The 15,105-nt window shown below is 43.1% G+C and overlaps 1 protein-coding gene across 1 annotated transcript; it reads left to right on the top strand.

Moving 5' to 3' along the window:
* Positions 1-989: 989 nt before the first annotated feature.
* LOC130139166 (F-box/kelch-repeat protein At3g23880-like) lies at positions 990-2,087 on the top strand. The gene has a single exon (XM_056315592.1). It carries the CDS (start codon positions 990-992, stop codon positions 2,085-2,087), a length of 1,098 nt encoding a protein of 365 aa, XP_056171567.1.
* The last annotated feature ends 13,018 nt before the right edge of the window (positions 2,088-15,105 follow it).

Raw genomic sequence — 15,105 nt, forward strand, 5'->3', positions numbered from 1 at the left:
CATTCATATATTTCTAGTAATATCTGAAGTAGGATAAAGCAAGAAACCAAAAAATTGAGAGGGCCGATGTTTTCTGGGACCCTCTGCATGCACCCGTTACATTGGAATTGCATTCACGCACGCACGCACGCACGATGAGGATGACGTTGATTTGATTGGGGATGTGTACACGGACGACGGAAGGGTTGAATAATCAAAAGGATTAATACCAAAAAAACCCGTATTGGTATAACCGTGATAAATTTACCTTCAGTTTATTTCCGTTAGATTTTACTGTCAAATTACTTTTATTAAATGACACTCGACAGTTGAGAGATGTACCGATCTTATGTTTTATCCTCCGTTTGTTACAACTGGTTTGTGATTTTTTGTGGTATTAATCCAATTTAACAGAAACTAACGGAGGGTAAATTTATCACAAATATATCAATTTGAGATTTTTGGTGGTCAATAAATTAGTTTAGGATAAATTAGTATCTGGATTTTTTGTAATAAAAAAATTAGTTTAGGGTAAATTTATCACAGGTGTATTAGTTGTGTTTTTTGTTCTGTTAACCCTAACCAAAAACCTGAGAAAGCTGTATTAAACTCCTGCCCAACACAAACAGTGGAAGCCAAAGTCGACAAAATCTTGTCAATTTGTTGACAAACAAATTTGCATTCGATTGTTTTCATCATTATTGTAAACTTAACTTATCTGCATGAGTTTGCTCTTTCTTAAGAAAGAAAAAAAGAAGAAAAGTGGCCAAGTCTATATTTATGAACAACCAATCATGAAGTAGCAGAATCCAACCCAAATTTGGAAAGATAGTGATGCTGATCTTAACGCATGTTGAGGAGGAAGGTGATGAAAGATATCGATCTATACATATCTCCAAAGAGCAATCCTCATCCGAATAGAACTAGGAAACCTCGTGAACTCTCAATAAATAACCCTTCTCGTTCCTTGTAATGGACATACGTACGGCGCTGAACAGCCTCAGCAGACGATGGCTCCACTCTTGACGAGCATTGATGAACTTCCGACAGCCATCCTCTTCGACATCCTCTCCCGAGTCTCGGGCGAGTCGCTGTCGCAGTACCGGTGCGTCTGCAAGCACTGGCGAGAAGCCATCGATGATTCCTACTTCAGCAACCTTATCCACTGCTCGAAAGAACGAGCGGTTCTATTCCATAATTATGATGAAGAGGAGATCCATCTCCTGAAGATACACGGGGAAGCGGCGGCGCAGATGATCAAGATAGGTGAATTCCCGGTACCGAGAGGCTATGCAATCCAAGGCTCCTGCAATGGCTTGCTCTTTTTCAGGCACAGGACCGATGTCAAGAACAATGGCGAGCTCCTGATTAATCCCCTTACAAAAAAATTGCTGAGATTGCCAAGAGCACCCGATCTTTCGCCGGACGTGTCTGTTTATGGGTTGGGGTTCGATCGCTCTACCAACACGTACAAGATGGTACAGATCAATGCAATCGGCTTTGATTACAAGACTCGCACCTGCACGATGGGGGCTCGAGTCTACGATTTCCACAAGCGATCGTGGAGGACCTGCACAGCCCCGCCACTTCCTCACAGCGCTGGTCCTTCACGTAACTTCGTCTTTGCTTCGGGAGCTTTGAACTGGTTTCTGAAGAGCTACTCGTTGTCGGACGGCCCCTTGGCGAGGGCGATGCTCTCTTTCGACCTTGCCAAGGAGGAATTCAGCTTGATCCCAATCCCGGATGTTTTCTTCGAATGCGGCGACTTCAATCTGGGGACGCGAATGCACGGGCTGGGGGGATCGCTGGCGCTTGTCCATCGTCTGGGGAACGAGGACGTCGACCTGTGGGTGCTCCAGGACTCCACGAGAAGAGAGTGGACCAGGAAATACAGCATGCGGCTCAAGAACAACTATTTCACCGTGGTAGGTGCGTACAAACGCGACGAGCTGATCCTCCGCCGCGACGGAGACATGTACTTGTACGATGTGAACGAGGATAGATTCACGAAGTGTTGGACCGGCGCACGTGGTTGTTATGCGCATTTCAGATATGAGCCCCTAAGCCTTGTTCCTCTCGAGCGACTTGGTGACGCCGCCAGACTCTAATTGTTCTCCAAATATGACACCATACGTAGCACCTTGCTCCTTCCTTATCTTTTCAAGGATATCTTTAGAGAAAACCGTATACTTGGAACAGTTTTGTGTAGTCAAGCTGTACATATTATGGTATTCCATCCGTATATCTCTACATTAGAAAATAACGAGGTTATAGACCGAAGCAACTTCTAGAGCACATGTAAATTTACATTTCAATCGAAATATATTCACTCTCTTTTCGGATATATTCTTGCCTAAAACGCGATCAATGTGGACTCGAGTCATGCTTAGACTTTGATCACGTGGACATCACGTGACCAACGATTTTGATTGCATTGGATTCACGGACACGAAGCGGACCACTTTCTATTTCTATCGAGTCAATATGTATCCGGTTAGAATCTATTTGATATAGTTTTCCCGCGACGTTGGTAATGCTTTATCGCGCGAGTCCAAGAGTCTTCCTTAGTAATCAAACTTTGGTCTAGCTTTGATAATAGATAATAGTTACCAAAACATGTATTTTTACAATACCGTCTTCTCTCCCGTGATTAAGTTGAAAAACGAAAATGCACTGTTTCATAAGCTTAACCAAAATATGTATAAATGTATTAGTGTAGAGAAATGATATCTTTCTGTGAAAATGTACAAAAATACAAAATAAAAAAACTATATGTTTATGGCAATAATTGAAATAGGAAAAAGCAAGTAATAAATTCCGTTAAAATTACAAGTTAAGAATTTAAGAGAAGATGATGACAATAATTGATTGAGGATGTGTACGGACGATAAGAGGACGTTTTTTACGGATTTTCTTTTAAAATCATGAGGTGGCTAGGAAGAGTTTTAACTAAGACTTTACTAGAATGATTGGATTCTTAAAATCAACTGGCGAAGATAAAGTCACGCGAAGTATTCTCTGGTTTACTCAGTATAATTCTCGATATAGGTAATTGATCACTTTCAACTGATTCGGGTCCGCCCATCACCTCTAATTGCAATTTCATGTTTCTCATGGAAGATGAATGACTATCTGGCCTTCAACAGGTACAGGAAAATTTCATAAATGCTCGCAATCACCAATATTTTATCGATTTACCAATAATATTTGTTACCTTTTACTTTTTGTTTAGTCCATTCTTGCGGTTCATGCTTTTTGACTCTTTTTTTTAATCTGAAAATTCGAAACTTTTACGTCCACACACAAATTTGTGTGCGATTTTATTCATAATCATTGTAAATTTAGTAAGTAATTGTTTTTTTTGTTTGCTTTCTCTTAAGAAAGGTGACCAACGATATCGATCTCTGTGTATCTACATAGGGTAATCCTCATGGGAATAGAACAAGGAAACAGAATATATAATTCAGATACTCTTGGTAAGCAATCCCTCTCATTCCTTGCACTCTATATATACACAGATGCTGAACATCATCAAGCAGATCGTGGCTGCATTCTTGATTAGCATGGATGAGCTTCCACTAGCCCTCCTCTCCAACGTCCTCTCCCGAGTCTCGAGCGAGTCGCTGCTGCGTTGCCGGCGTGTCTGCAAGCGCTGGCGGGATGTCGTCGGTGATACCTACTTCTGCAACTCGGTGCATTATGCGATAGAACCCGTGTTGCTGTACCGCGAGGTCAAGGAAGAGAAGATCCATCTCCTGAAGGAACACGAGAAAGCACCGATGAAGGTGATCCGGATGGTGGAGTTCCGATCGAAAAACTACATGATCCGAGGTGCCTGCAATGGCTTGCTTTTTTTCGCGCACTTTAACGATGTCAAGAAGTATCCTGAGCTCCTGATTAATCCCCTTACTAAAAGAATCGTGAAATTGCCTAAGAGCACCCGATCTTTTGCCGGACATGTCTGTTTATGGGTTGGGGTTCGATCGCTCTACCAACACGTACAAGATGGTACAAATCAATGCAATCGACTTTGATGAGAAGACTAGCACCTGCACGTTGGGGGCTCGAGTCTACGATTTCCACAAGCGATCGTGGACGACCTGCAAAGCCCCGCCACTTCCTCACAACGCTGATGGTCCTTTACGTAACTTCGTCTTTGCTTCGGGAGCTTTGAACTGGTTTCTGAAGAGCTACACATTGTCGGGCGGCCTCCTGGCGAGGGCGATGCTCTCTTTCGACCTTACCAAGGAGGAATTCAGCTTGATCCCTATCCCGGACGTTTTCTTCGAATGCGGCAACTTCAATCTGGGGATGCGAATGCTCGAGCTGGGGGGATCGCTGGCGGTTGTCCATTCTCCAGACACGAGGCACAACGACGTGTGGGTGCTCGGGGACTACACGAGAAGAGTGGACCAGGAAATACAGGATCCGGCCCCGTGCCCCGGCGGCTGCTATTACACCGTGGTAGGCCCATACGGACACGACAAGCTGATCCTCCGTCACCGCGTGGAGGAGGAGTGGTATTTGTACGATGTCAACGAGGATGGATTTGCGAGGTGTCTGAAAAAGGACATTGCAAGTAAGCTTCTCTGTTGTGCGACGCTATTCTGTCAAACATTGATCGATGTCCGGCCAGACTCTAATTGTTCTCCTAATATGACAGTACGTTTTGAAATAAAACTCGAGCACCTATGGTTGCTCCTTAGGATGTCTTTACTAATCCTAGTATTTTACTCCTCTGGGAATATAGTAAGGAATAAAGAATGTAGAACAGGAGTCAATCTCACTCCATCAAGCTCTATCAATCTGGCCAACCATTCTATCACTCTTCAATATAGTAGCAAAGTTCCTCCTCTTCAAAGTTCCTTCTCTCATGCTGGTTTTAGAAGAATTCCAAATCTGACACAATTTGAGGAAACTCATAACAAGTCTTGCCAAGGGGCCGAAAACCAGTCATGATCTGGGAAAAGAATAAGCATGATGTCCTAAGCCATAAGCTTTGGCTCAAAATCTAAGCTCATCTGCTGTTAGCAAAACCAACCAATTTAAACCTTTATACTGACACAGCAATAAGCACACTTGAAACGCGGTGAAAGAATTAAAATTGCGGTTGAAAGGCACCGTTTCAGCCTTGAGCAAGGAGGGACCGACTGAGCGGGACATGATTTGCACACCGACACTGTAGGATCCTCAGTAAAGTTCTGCAAAATCACCTTCAAGCGGTGAATTTTGCAGCCTGGACTGCATGCTTGATGACTGTAGATTATGAAAGCACCATTTCACCAGTAATCTAACACCTAGTTATCCGGGTATAAAACCCACTAAATCATATCTGTCCACAGCCCCAAGAGCCAATAGGCTCAAACCCCAAACCTGCTGAACCCAATGTCCTACAACACCAAAACAGGCCAACGGACCAAATTGAAGAACTAGCCCAACCTTTTCTGCCATGGAAAGATAGAGTTTGTCCTTCTGTTGAATCGATATATATTTGATTAGGGCCCATCTGGTATAGTTTTCTTGCAACGGATACAGCTGTGGTTGGCTCGGATCCAGGCATTAAGACTTGGGGGAGCCAACATAAAGCATCAAAATTTTTCATACTCATTAATTTTCTCGATTGTTTCTTGCTTGGTAATGTTTTATCGCACGAGTTCAAGAGTCTTTCCTCAGTAGTCAAGCTTAGGCCTAGTTTTTATAATATCTACTAATTAACAAAACATAAACTTTTGTACTTTTCCCAACTGACAAGCATATTTTTCTCGCGTGCATGATGAACATGACATTAATTGACCGAGGAAGAGTACGGATGATGGAATGGTAGTAACTCCTGCCCAACACAAACAATGGAAGCTAAAGTCACCCTTTGACGAGTTGATCCTAGTCACTAAATTTGTCATCTTGAACCAAAAACATCAACACTTGTCCAGAGCCTAAGCAATTCTTCCTGGTGAAAGCACAAAGTGTGGTCGCAGAAAACCGTTCTCTGTACTATTTATTGGTGACCATCTTGGTCACCATGTTTTGGACTAGTTCTCGATTCACAGCTATAAGTACTCTCTCCACATATCATCCTCAAACACACACACACACACACACACACTACACTTTCTTCGAGAAGTTCGACATAAGTTTCTGTCGACTGAGAAAAGATATGAAGGGCGTGGCTTTGGCGGCGGCCCTTGCGCATCGTACCTCACTAAAGGAGGGTACCCGGGTCACTGTGCTGCAACGGGATGAGAGACCTGAAGAAGGACCGGCGCGCCACCTGCTCAGTTTTCCTAGAGAACCCATCCTTCGGTGCCGACGACTATCTGGAAATTCGAGTTGCGCTCTTCCCGTCGACGGGAAACCGTTTCGATGGTCCGGAGATCTCGAGCATCGGATTCAAATTGAGCAACCAGACTATAAACCACCTCCACAATTCAGTCCCTATTTCTTCAGTGCATCTCCTTATGCTTTCAATAGTGTACCTTGAACATCTAGAGAGACACTGTTGACTGTTTTCCAGGACAATTTGTAAGCTTAAATAAAAAAGGTTGACCTTGTGGGGTTCTCACTAACACCGGCGATCAGACAATTCCTTACCTTTTCAGCAAGCAGAGGATGATTGATACTTGTAGACATGAATATCATAACATCGTTAATGTAACCTTACGATACATATGATGGATGATCGTATTGTCACTTTTATGAGCCCATCAATAATAATAAAATGGTACGAGAAAAGAGGGATGATATATGCGGATTGACCGGTTTTAAGTCGAGCATTTACCTTGAAATATCTTTATCGGTGTTGTATCTTCCTAAATTATAGAAATGTGCTTGCCAAATATTCGATTCTTGTTTGTGGCATTATTTTTGGAAACAATTAAACCAACTCACTCAATCACCTTATTTTCCTAAAGTCAATGTCGAATATTGGTTTAATAGTGACATAGTACATCAAGCAAGCACTACAAAGAAACATGTTTTTTGCGACGGATTATTTTCGTAGCAAATTTGCGACAAACTTTGCGACGGAAAAAAATTCCGTCGCACATTTGCGACGGAAAATAAATCCGTCGCAAATTTGTGACGGAAAAAAATTCCTTCGTCGCCAGTTCCGTCGCTAATTTGCGACGACTAATTTTCCGTCACAAATTTGCGACGAATTTTGCGACGGATTTATTTTCCGTCGCAACGAATATTTTATCCGTCCCAAATTGCGACGGATTTTGCGACGAAATTGGATTCGTCGCAAATTTGTACCGGAAAAATAATTTTTTGATATGCACCCCACCCCACCCGTCAATCCGTCAATTTCTCTCTCTCTCTTTCGGTAGTGATTCGTCTGGTCGCCTGCTTTTCTCTCACCTTCTCCTTCTATCATTTCTCTCAATAATCCGTGCGCACAGAAATCAATCTCGGTGAAGCTTTTCCACAGGTAAGTATCGTAGCTAATTAAGTCCGTTTAAACGTGCAACTAATATGGTCATGTCCTTCTGATTCATCGTCAGATGCGAATTTTTTTTTTATTGACATTATTTTCTGTTTTTGTTGTAAATTGGTGGCCGGTAGCTGACCGGCGACCTGCCACCAATTTGCGACGGACGGTTTTGGTCCGTCGCAAATTTGCAACGGACGGTCTTTGTCCGTCGCAAATCAAATTTGCGACGGACGAAAGGGCAAGGTGCTAGTCGACCTCGCCGCGGTGGCGGCCTCCCCCAGATCTGGGCGAGGCCGACCGGCGTCGACCCATGGCCGGTGAGGCCGCGCGGGGTGGCCATGGCCGCGGGTCGACCTCGCCGTCGCCCGCCGGGCGACGGCGAGGTCGACCCGTGGCCCAGCGGCGAGGCCGGTCGGCCTCCCCGGATCCGGGCGAGGCCGCCGGTCGACCTCGCCTGTCGCCCGGCTAGGCGACGGCGAGGTCGACCGCGCCATGGCGACCCCGCTCGGCTTCGCCCAGATCAGCCGGGCCGGCAGCCATGGCGAGGCCGAGCGGCCTCGCCGGCGACCGGAGAAAATTATAAGAAATTTTTTTAAAAAAAAATTCGGAAAAACTAAAAATTTTTTAAAAAATGAATGTTAAGTGATTTTGCTTTTATTTAGGTACGTGTCCAATTGAAGGTCTCGCAATCCAAGTGAACTTTGCAATTCTCTTCAAATTGACCACTTTATGCTACCAAGATTTCAGTCAAATATCTGGGTAAGTTTTCTTTACATGGTAATTTTTCCATTTTTTAAAATTTCGTAGTAATTGTTGCGTGAAAAACAAAATTTTAGTTTTCATAATTTTTTTTATTTAACAACGGTAGATATGATATTTTAAATATTTTACGATATTTTTTTATTTTAATACAGACACAATGCAAAGAAACAGGGCTTGGATGTATAATAAGAACTTACCTGGACGTCAAGGATTGACCGATGAGTTTCGTACTGGGTTGGAACTATTTTTAGACTTTGCTAGTAGTAAATATGAGTTCATGGATGGAAATAAGTTAAGGTGTCCGTGTAGAAAGTGCAGTAATGATAAATTTCATGTGTGTGATAGAGTTAGAGAACATCTTTGTAGATTTGGGTTTACTCCGAATTATTATAATTGGACTTGCCATGGTGAACCATTTATATCTGATGAAGGATATCGAAGAAGTGACCAATTTTTAGGAGGCGAAAAAAGTAGCTATTATGACCAATTGAACCCATACGAGAGGATGATGATTGATGCAGCTGGTCAGAATTTTGTTTCAGATTCGAACCATGCAAGTACTAGTTTTACTCCTACACATGAACAAGTGGGTACTAGTCATACATCACAATTGGAAGACATGGGAGTAACGGGTTTTGATGAGAATGTGTGTAATAGAGCTTTTTCATATAATCAATTCTGGGAAGTGTTGAAAGCAGCAGATGAACCTTTATGGCCAGGTTGTGACAACCACACTAAGTTATCTGTGACAGCAAGACTGTTAAATATCAAGGCAGAGCATAATGTGTCGCAAGATTGCTTCAACTCTTTTGTTGAAGTAATGCGGGAAACAATGCCACGTGATAACAGCATGCCAAGTGATTGTTACGATATGAAAAAGCTAGTGGATAACTTAGGTCTTCCGGTTGTAAGGATTGATGTATGTAGTAGGGGTTGTATGTTATATTGGAGAGATGATGAAAATGCAGAATCTTGCAAATTCGTAGCCAACCTAGGTACAAGATTAACAGGAGGCGGGGTCGTAATCGAAGCGTAGACCATGCAAGCAAATGTTTTATCCGCCCTTAATCCCCAGTTGACAAAGGCTTTATGCGTCTCAAGCCACAGCTGAACACATGACTTGGCACGCAAATCATGAAACAGAAGAGGATCTAATGTGTCATCCTTCATATGCAGAGGCATGGAAGCATTTTGATATAACGTACCCTGAGTTTGCGATAGAGCCTCGAAACATCAGGTTAGGTCTCTGCTCTGATGGATTTGCCCCATTTGGGAAATCAGAAAAAAGTTATTCATGTTGGCCAGTTATCTTAACGCCATACAATCTTCCACCTGGTATGTGCATGAAGACACCTTATATGTTTTTGACATTAATCGTGCCTGGCCCGCAAAATTCGAAAAAGTTAATAGATGTTTATATGCAACCATTGATTGAAGAGTTACAACGGCTATGGGAGGAAGGTGTCCTTACATATGATGTTTCTACCGATTAAACATTTGTAATGAAGGCTGCTCTTCTTTGGACGATAAATGACTTTCCAGCTTACGGAATGTTATCTGGATGGAGTATAGCTGGAATCTTAGGATGTCCGATATGTTTGGAGAGATCAAAGTCATTTAGATTAAAACATGGAAAAAAGCCCAGCTATTTTGACTGTCACAGACAATTTTTACCGATAAATCATACCTTCAGAAGGAATAAAAAAGAGTTCATGAAGAATAGGACTGAAAGAACACGTCCACCATTGAGGTTGACCGGCGATCAAATTTGGGATCGGGTGCAGGACTTTCCAACTGTTGTTCAGAACCCTCACGGTACGACTTTTGCGTACGGAAGTAGACATAAGTGGACAAAACGCAGTATATTTTGGGATCTACCGTATTGGAAGGCCCGTCTTATTCATCATAATCTTGACGTCATGCACATAGAAAAGAATGTTTTCGACAATGTCATAAATACTGTGATGGATGTCACCTGAAAAACAAAAGACAACTTGAATGCAAGAAAAGATATGAGAGATATTTGTGATCGACCAATACTAGATGTGGATGCAAGCAAGACGGGGACCAAAACCAAAAGCGGTTTATACATTGGATAAGGAGCGAGGCGAGTTGTTTGTCAATGGTTGAAATCTGTGCGGTTTCCTGATGGATATGCTTCGAACCTCGGAAGATGTGTTGATTTGAATGAATGCAAGTTGACAGGTTTGAAGAGTCATGATTGTCACATATTGATAGAAAGACTAATTCCAATAGCTTTCAAGGAAGTTCTATCGAATTTTGTTTGGGGCTCCATTATAGAGTTAAGCAATTTCCTGCATGATATTTGCTCGACAGTGTTAAAAGCATCGCACATGGACAAACTAGAGAGAGATATTCCAATTATTCTTTGCAACTTAGAAATGATATTTCCTCCATCATTTTTTGATTCGATGGAGCATCTCTTAGTTCACTTGCCTTATGAGGCCAAAGTTGCAGGTTCCGTACAATTTCGATGGATGTATCCATTTGAGAGGTAAATTATTTTTTAAATAAAGTTCAAATTACTTTATTATATATTATGTTCCGATAAACTTCTTTCTATTGCAACTAGATTCTTATATCATTTGAAGAAAAAAGTGAAGAATAAAGCACGTGTTGAAGCTTCAATTTGTAATGCATATATTGTGGAAAAAGTGACAATATTTGCATCATACTATTTTGAGCCGCGCGTGCAGTGCAAGAGGCGGAGAGCAGGCAGAAATGATGAGGGCCCCATTGATCCCAATTGCAAAGCATTCTCTATTTTCAATTATCTGGGTCGACCAAGCGGCGCATGTCAGTCTCGTTACCTAACAGGCGAAGAATTGCATGCAACCCATACATATATTTTACTGAACTGCCCAGAAGTCGAGCCATACTTCGAGTAAGTGTAAATTTGCAAATATATGTATTGTGTGTCAAATATTTGCTAATATATAAATGGTATTTATTACTAGGATTTTCCAAACTTCAATGTATGGACTACCACAAAATGAGTTTGACCGTATGTGCGATTAACAATTTGCAAGCATGGTTCAAAATATATGTAAGTTGCCTATGGACCGTTCACTTGCCTTTTTAAAATTTTATACATCATTTATTGAAATATATATTATTGACTTTGCGTGTGTAACCTTAGCTTCACAATAATCACGATGAACTTGGAGAGCAAGGATTGCTATATTATCTGTCATGGGGTCCACAGTTAAGAGTGCGGAGTTGGCCAGCATATTTCATAAATGGATATAATTTTCACACTCAAGAATATGGAATGGGAAAAGCCACAATGAATAGTGGTGTGTCTGTTCGGTCATCCAATGGTGGCAGTTCAAAAGATGATTTTTATGGATTGTTGGATGAAATCATAGAGATAGAGTACCATGGATCATTAATGATGCGGGTTGTGTTATTTAAGTGCAAGTGGTTCGACCCCGTCAAAGGAATGAAGGTGCATACGAAGTTTAATTTGGTTAAAATAAATCACAAGAAAATGTATATGAAATATGAACCATTTGTCTTGGCACAACAAGCAATTCAAGTATGTTATGCATCATATCCAAGTTTGAAACGTGATAAAGCTGATTGGTGGGCTATATGTAAAATCAAAGCACGGAGAAAAATCGAGGAACACTGGAAGGACAGAGCCTATCAACAAGAGGAAGTTTCTAACACGGTTGAAAAGCGAGGAATATAACATTCCAACTTTACGAGATCCATGTGGAGCTATGATAGATGTGGATCCAACAGAAATTTGCGAATTAAATGTACAAGACTGTTCAGAATCTGATTTTGAGACAGATGATGAAGACGAAGAGCAAGACGAAGACGAATTGGAAGACGAAGACGAAGACGCAGATGAAGACGAAGATTAAAATTTTTGTGACAAAACACTAATGATGTGTAATTATTATTGCGACAAGTGTTATTTTGGTTGTCATAATTATTATTATTGATATTGTTATTAACATTATTGTTGTTTCTATTACTGTTGTTGTCGCTTATTCTTCTTAATTTAATTGATCGTCGGAAAATTTGTCGCTAAATGACGACAAGTCAAATATTATTCGTGCGATGACATTTGCGATATTATATTTTCCAATAGATTTGGATCGTCGCTAAATTCGTTGCTCATTTTACGACAACAACTTATTCGTGGCTACTGTTCATCGAATAATTATTGACGGATTTGCAAATTCACGGCAATTGTTCGAATCCGTCGCAAATTGACGGACCAAAACATGTCCGTTGCAAATTTGCGACGGACAAAAACAAGTCCGTCGCAAATTTGGGACGGAAAAAAAAATTCCCTCCCAAATTTGCGACGGATATAAAAAGTCCATCGCAAATTTGCGACGGACTCAAAGGAAATTTGCGTCCGTGGCAAATTTGCGACGGACTTTGCGACGGACGAGACTGGTCCTTCGCAAATTTGCAACGGACGCAAATTTCCGTGCAGTCCGTCGCAAATTTGCCACGGACCAGTCTTGTCCGTCGCAAATTAGCGACGGACGAGACTGGTCCGTCGAAAATTTGGGAGGGAAAATTCCCGTCCCAAATTTGCGACGGACGAAAAATGTCCGTCGCAATCTCTCTCTCCCGCCTGCACGCGCACGTGCCCCGGTCAGCTTTTCCTCTCTGACATTTTTTGTTGTTTTTTGCCTCTTATTATCCGTCGCAAATTTGCGACGGACCACTCTCGTCTGTCGCAAATTTGGGTGGAAAAATTCCCGTCGCAAATTTGCGACGGACAACTCCCGTCCGTTGCAAATTTGCGACGGCCGATACCGTCCGTCGCAATATCTCTCTCCCGCCTGCACGCGCACGTGCCCCGGTCAGCTTTTCCTCTCTGACATTTTTTGTTGTTTTTGGCCTCGTATTATTGTTCTTCGTCTTCTTCGCCGAGTGCACTATCCTCGTCGTCGTCGCCGTCTTCTTCGTCTCTTTGCTCCGTCGCCGCAGCCGACGTCGCCGTCGCCCCCGTCGCCGTCTCCGCCGTCCCCGTCGTCGTCTGCCCACGCGTGGGGTCTCCGCTCGCCGTCTCCTAGCTCGCCTGCGCACCTCGCCGGCCCGGATCGCAGCCGCCTGAAGCCGTCGTCGACCAGCCTCGCCGAGCTCGCCGTCGCCGCCCGGCCGCCCAACCGTCGCGCCCAGCCCAAGCCTCGCCGAGCTCCGCCGCCGCCCAACCGTCGCTGCCCAGCAGCGGCTCAGCCTCGCCGAGCTCGCCGTCCCCGTCCAGCCGCCGCCCAGTCCATCGCCGCCCAGCCGCCGCCTAGTCCGTCGCCGATCGGCAGCCGCCCAGCCTCGCCGAGCTCGCCGTCGCCGCCAGCCGCCGCCTGAGGCCTCGCCGCCCAGCTCACCGCCGTCTAGCCGCCGCCGCCCAACTCTCGCCGTCCCGAGGCCATCGCCGCCCAGCTCGCCGCTGTCCAGCCGCTGCCGCCCAACCTGTCGCCGCCACCCGGCTCGCCGCCGTCTAGCCGTCGCCGCCCAGCTCGCCATCCCCGAGGCCGTCGCCACCCAGCTCGTCGCTGTCCAGCCGCCCAACTGTCGCCGCCGTCGCCGCCACCCAGCTCGCCGCCGTCCAGCCGCCGCCCCCCTTTTTGCCGCCATCATTCACTAACGTTTGTTGGGAGGTTCCTTCCTTGTGGACAAAAACTTAGTTCTCCTTCTAGTTCTAGTTATTCCAAAGTTCAAACTTATTTTTTCTATTTTTTATTGCACCTTCACCATTGTTAAAAAAAAATAAAAAAAATTAAAGTGCTCACCATGCGAGAGAATTTAATAATAAAAAAAACTTCGGATACACGTTTCATATATCCAAACGATATTGAGTTTTGTAAAAATGTTTTGACGTTCTTTTAAGCGGGTAGTAAAATTTAACAAATCGTCCTAAGTTTTTTTCTTCTGGCATTTGGACGGTTTTGGATTTCTTATCCATCTATGGAAAAACAAAACACATTTGCATGTTAATTTTCTCGAAAAAACTGGGGATGATGATACAAATAATCCTTGAACTTTGGTATAAATAACTGGCTGGGGCCAATTTCCTATTTGAGCGAAAGAAGGAAAGTAGCTGGAGATCTGAAATGGCAATATAACCAACTTTTTTTGGTCTGGTTTCTCAGGAACTGGATCAGGTACACAAGGTTCTATCATAAAGATAGTAGGAAGGGCGAACCTCTTGCTCAAGCCCTTCAGGGACTACCTTTTAACTGCAAACTACTCGGAGATTTAATTCAAAATAGCAAACCTCTGCAGTCTTCAAATTCTGAATTTGTCAGGAAAAGGCATGACTGGTTGGGGCCAATTTCCTATTTGAGCGTAAGAAGGAAAGTAGCTGGAGATCTGAAAAGGCAATATAACTAACTTTTTTTTGGTCTGGTTCCTCAGGAACTAGATTAGGTACACAAAGTTCTATCATAAAGATAGTAGGAAGGATGAACCTCTTGCTCAAGCCCTTGAGAGACTGCCTTTTAACTGCAAACTACCTGGAGATTTAATTCAAAATAGCAAACCTCTGCAGTCTTCAAATTTTGAATTTGTCAGGAAAAGGCATGACTGGCTGGGGCTAATTTCCTATTTGAGCGTAATAGGAAATGGCTATTATGGTACCTAACCAGTAAGTACTTAATAGCTTTTGAGTTTCTCTAACTCTATACACCATTTGGTAATGAAGAGTTGCAACAATTTCGGGATTCTGTATCTCAAACCAACACTTCCATATAATTCATAAACTTTCAATTTGTTCAATGTGGTCTCTGAACTATTGATACATATTCGAGCTAGTTCCTGAACTATATGAAAATATTCAATGAGAACGATATTGCACATTAGGCTAAAGTTTAAGGACCACGTTAAATATTTAAAAGTTTATGGACTTCATTGCACCAAAGTTCATGGACCATTTGTGTTATTTT

This window comes from Syzygium oleosum, unplaced genomic scaffold, assembly GCF_021117445.2.
Source record: "Syzygium oleosum isolate NSW1041296 unplaced genomic scaffold, Sole_v2.1 Sole_v2.10, whole genome shotgun sequence".
Classification (NCBI taxonomy): domain Eukaryota; kingdom Viridiplantae; phylum Streptophyta; class Magnoliopsida; order Myrtales; family Myrtaceae; genus Syzygium; species Syzygium oleosum.

What these genes read in the sequence shown, in the direction of transcription:
- LOC130139166 (XM_056315592.1), top strand. Translation starts at nt 990, where the DNA reads ATGGCTCCACTCTTGACGAGCATTGATGAACTTCCGACAGCCATCCTC.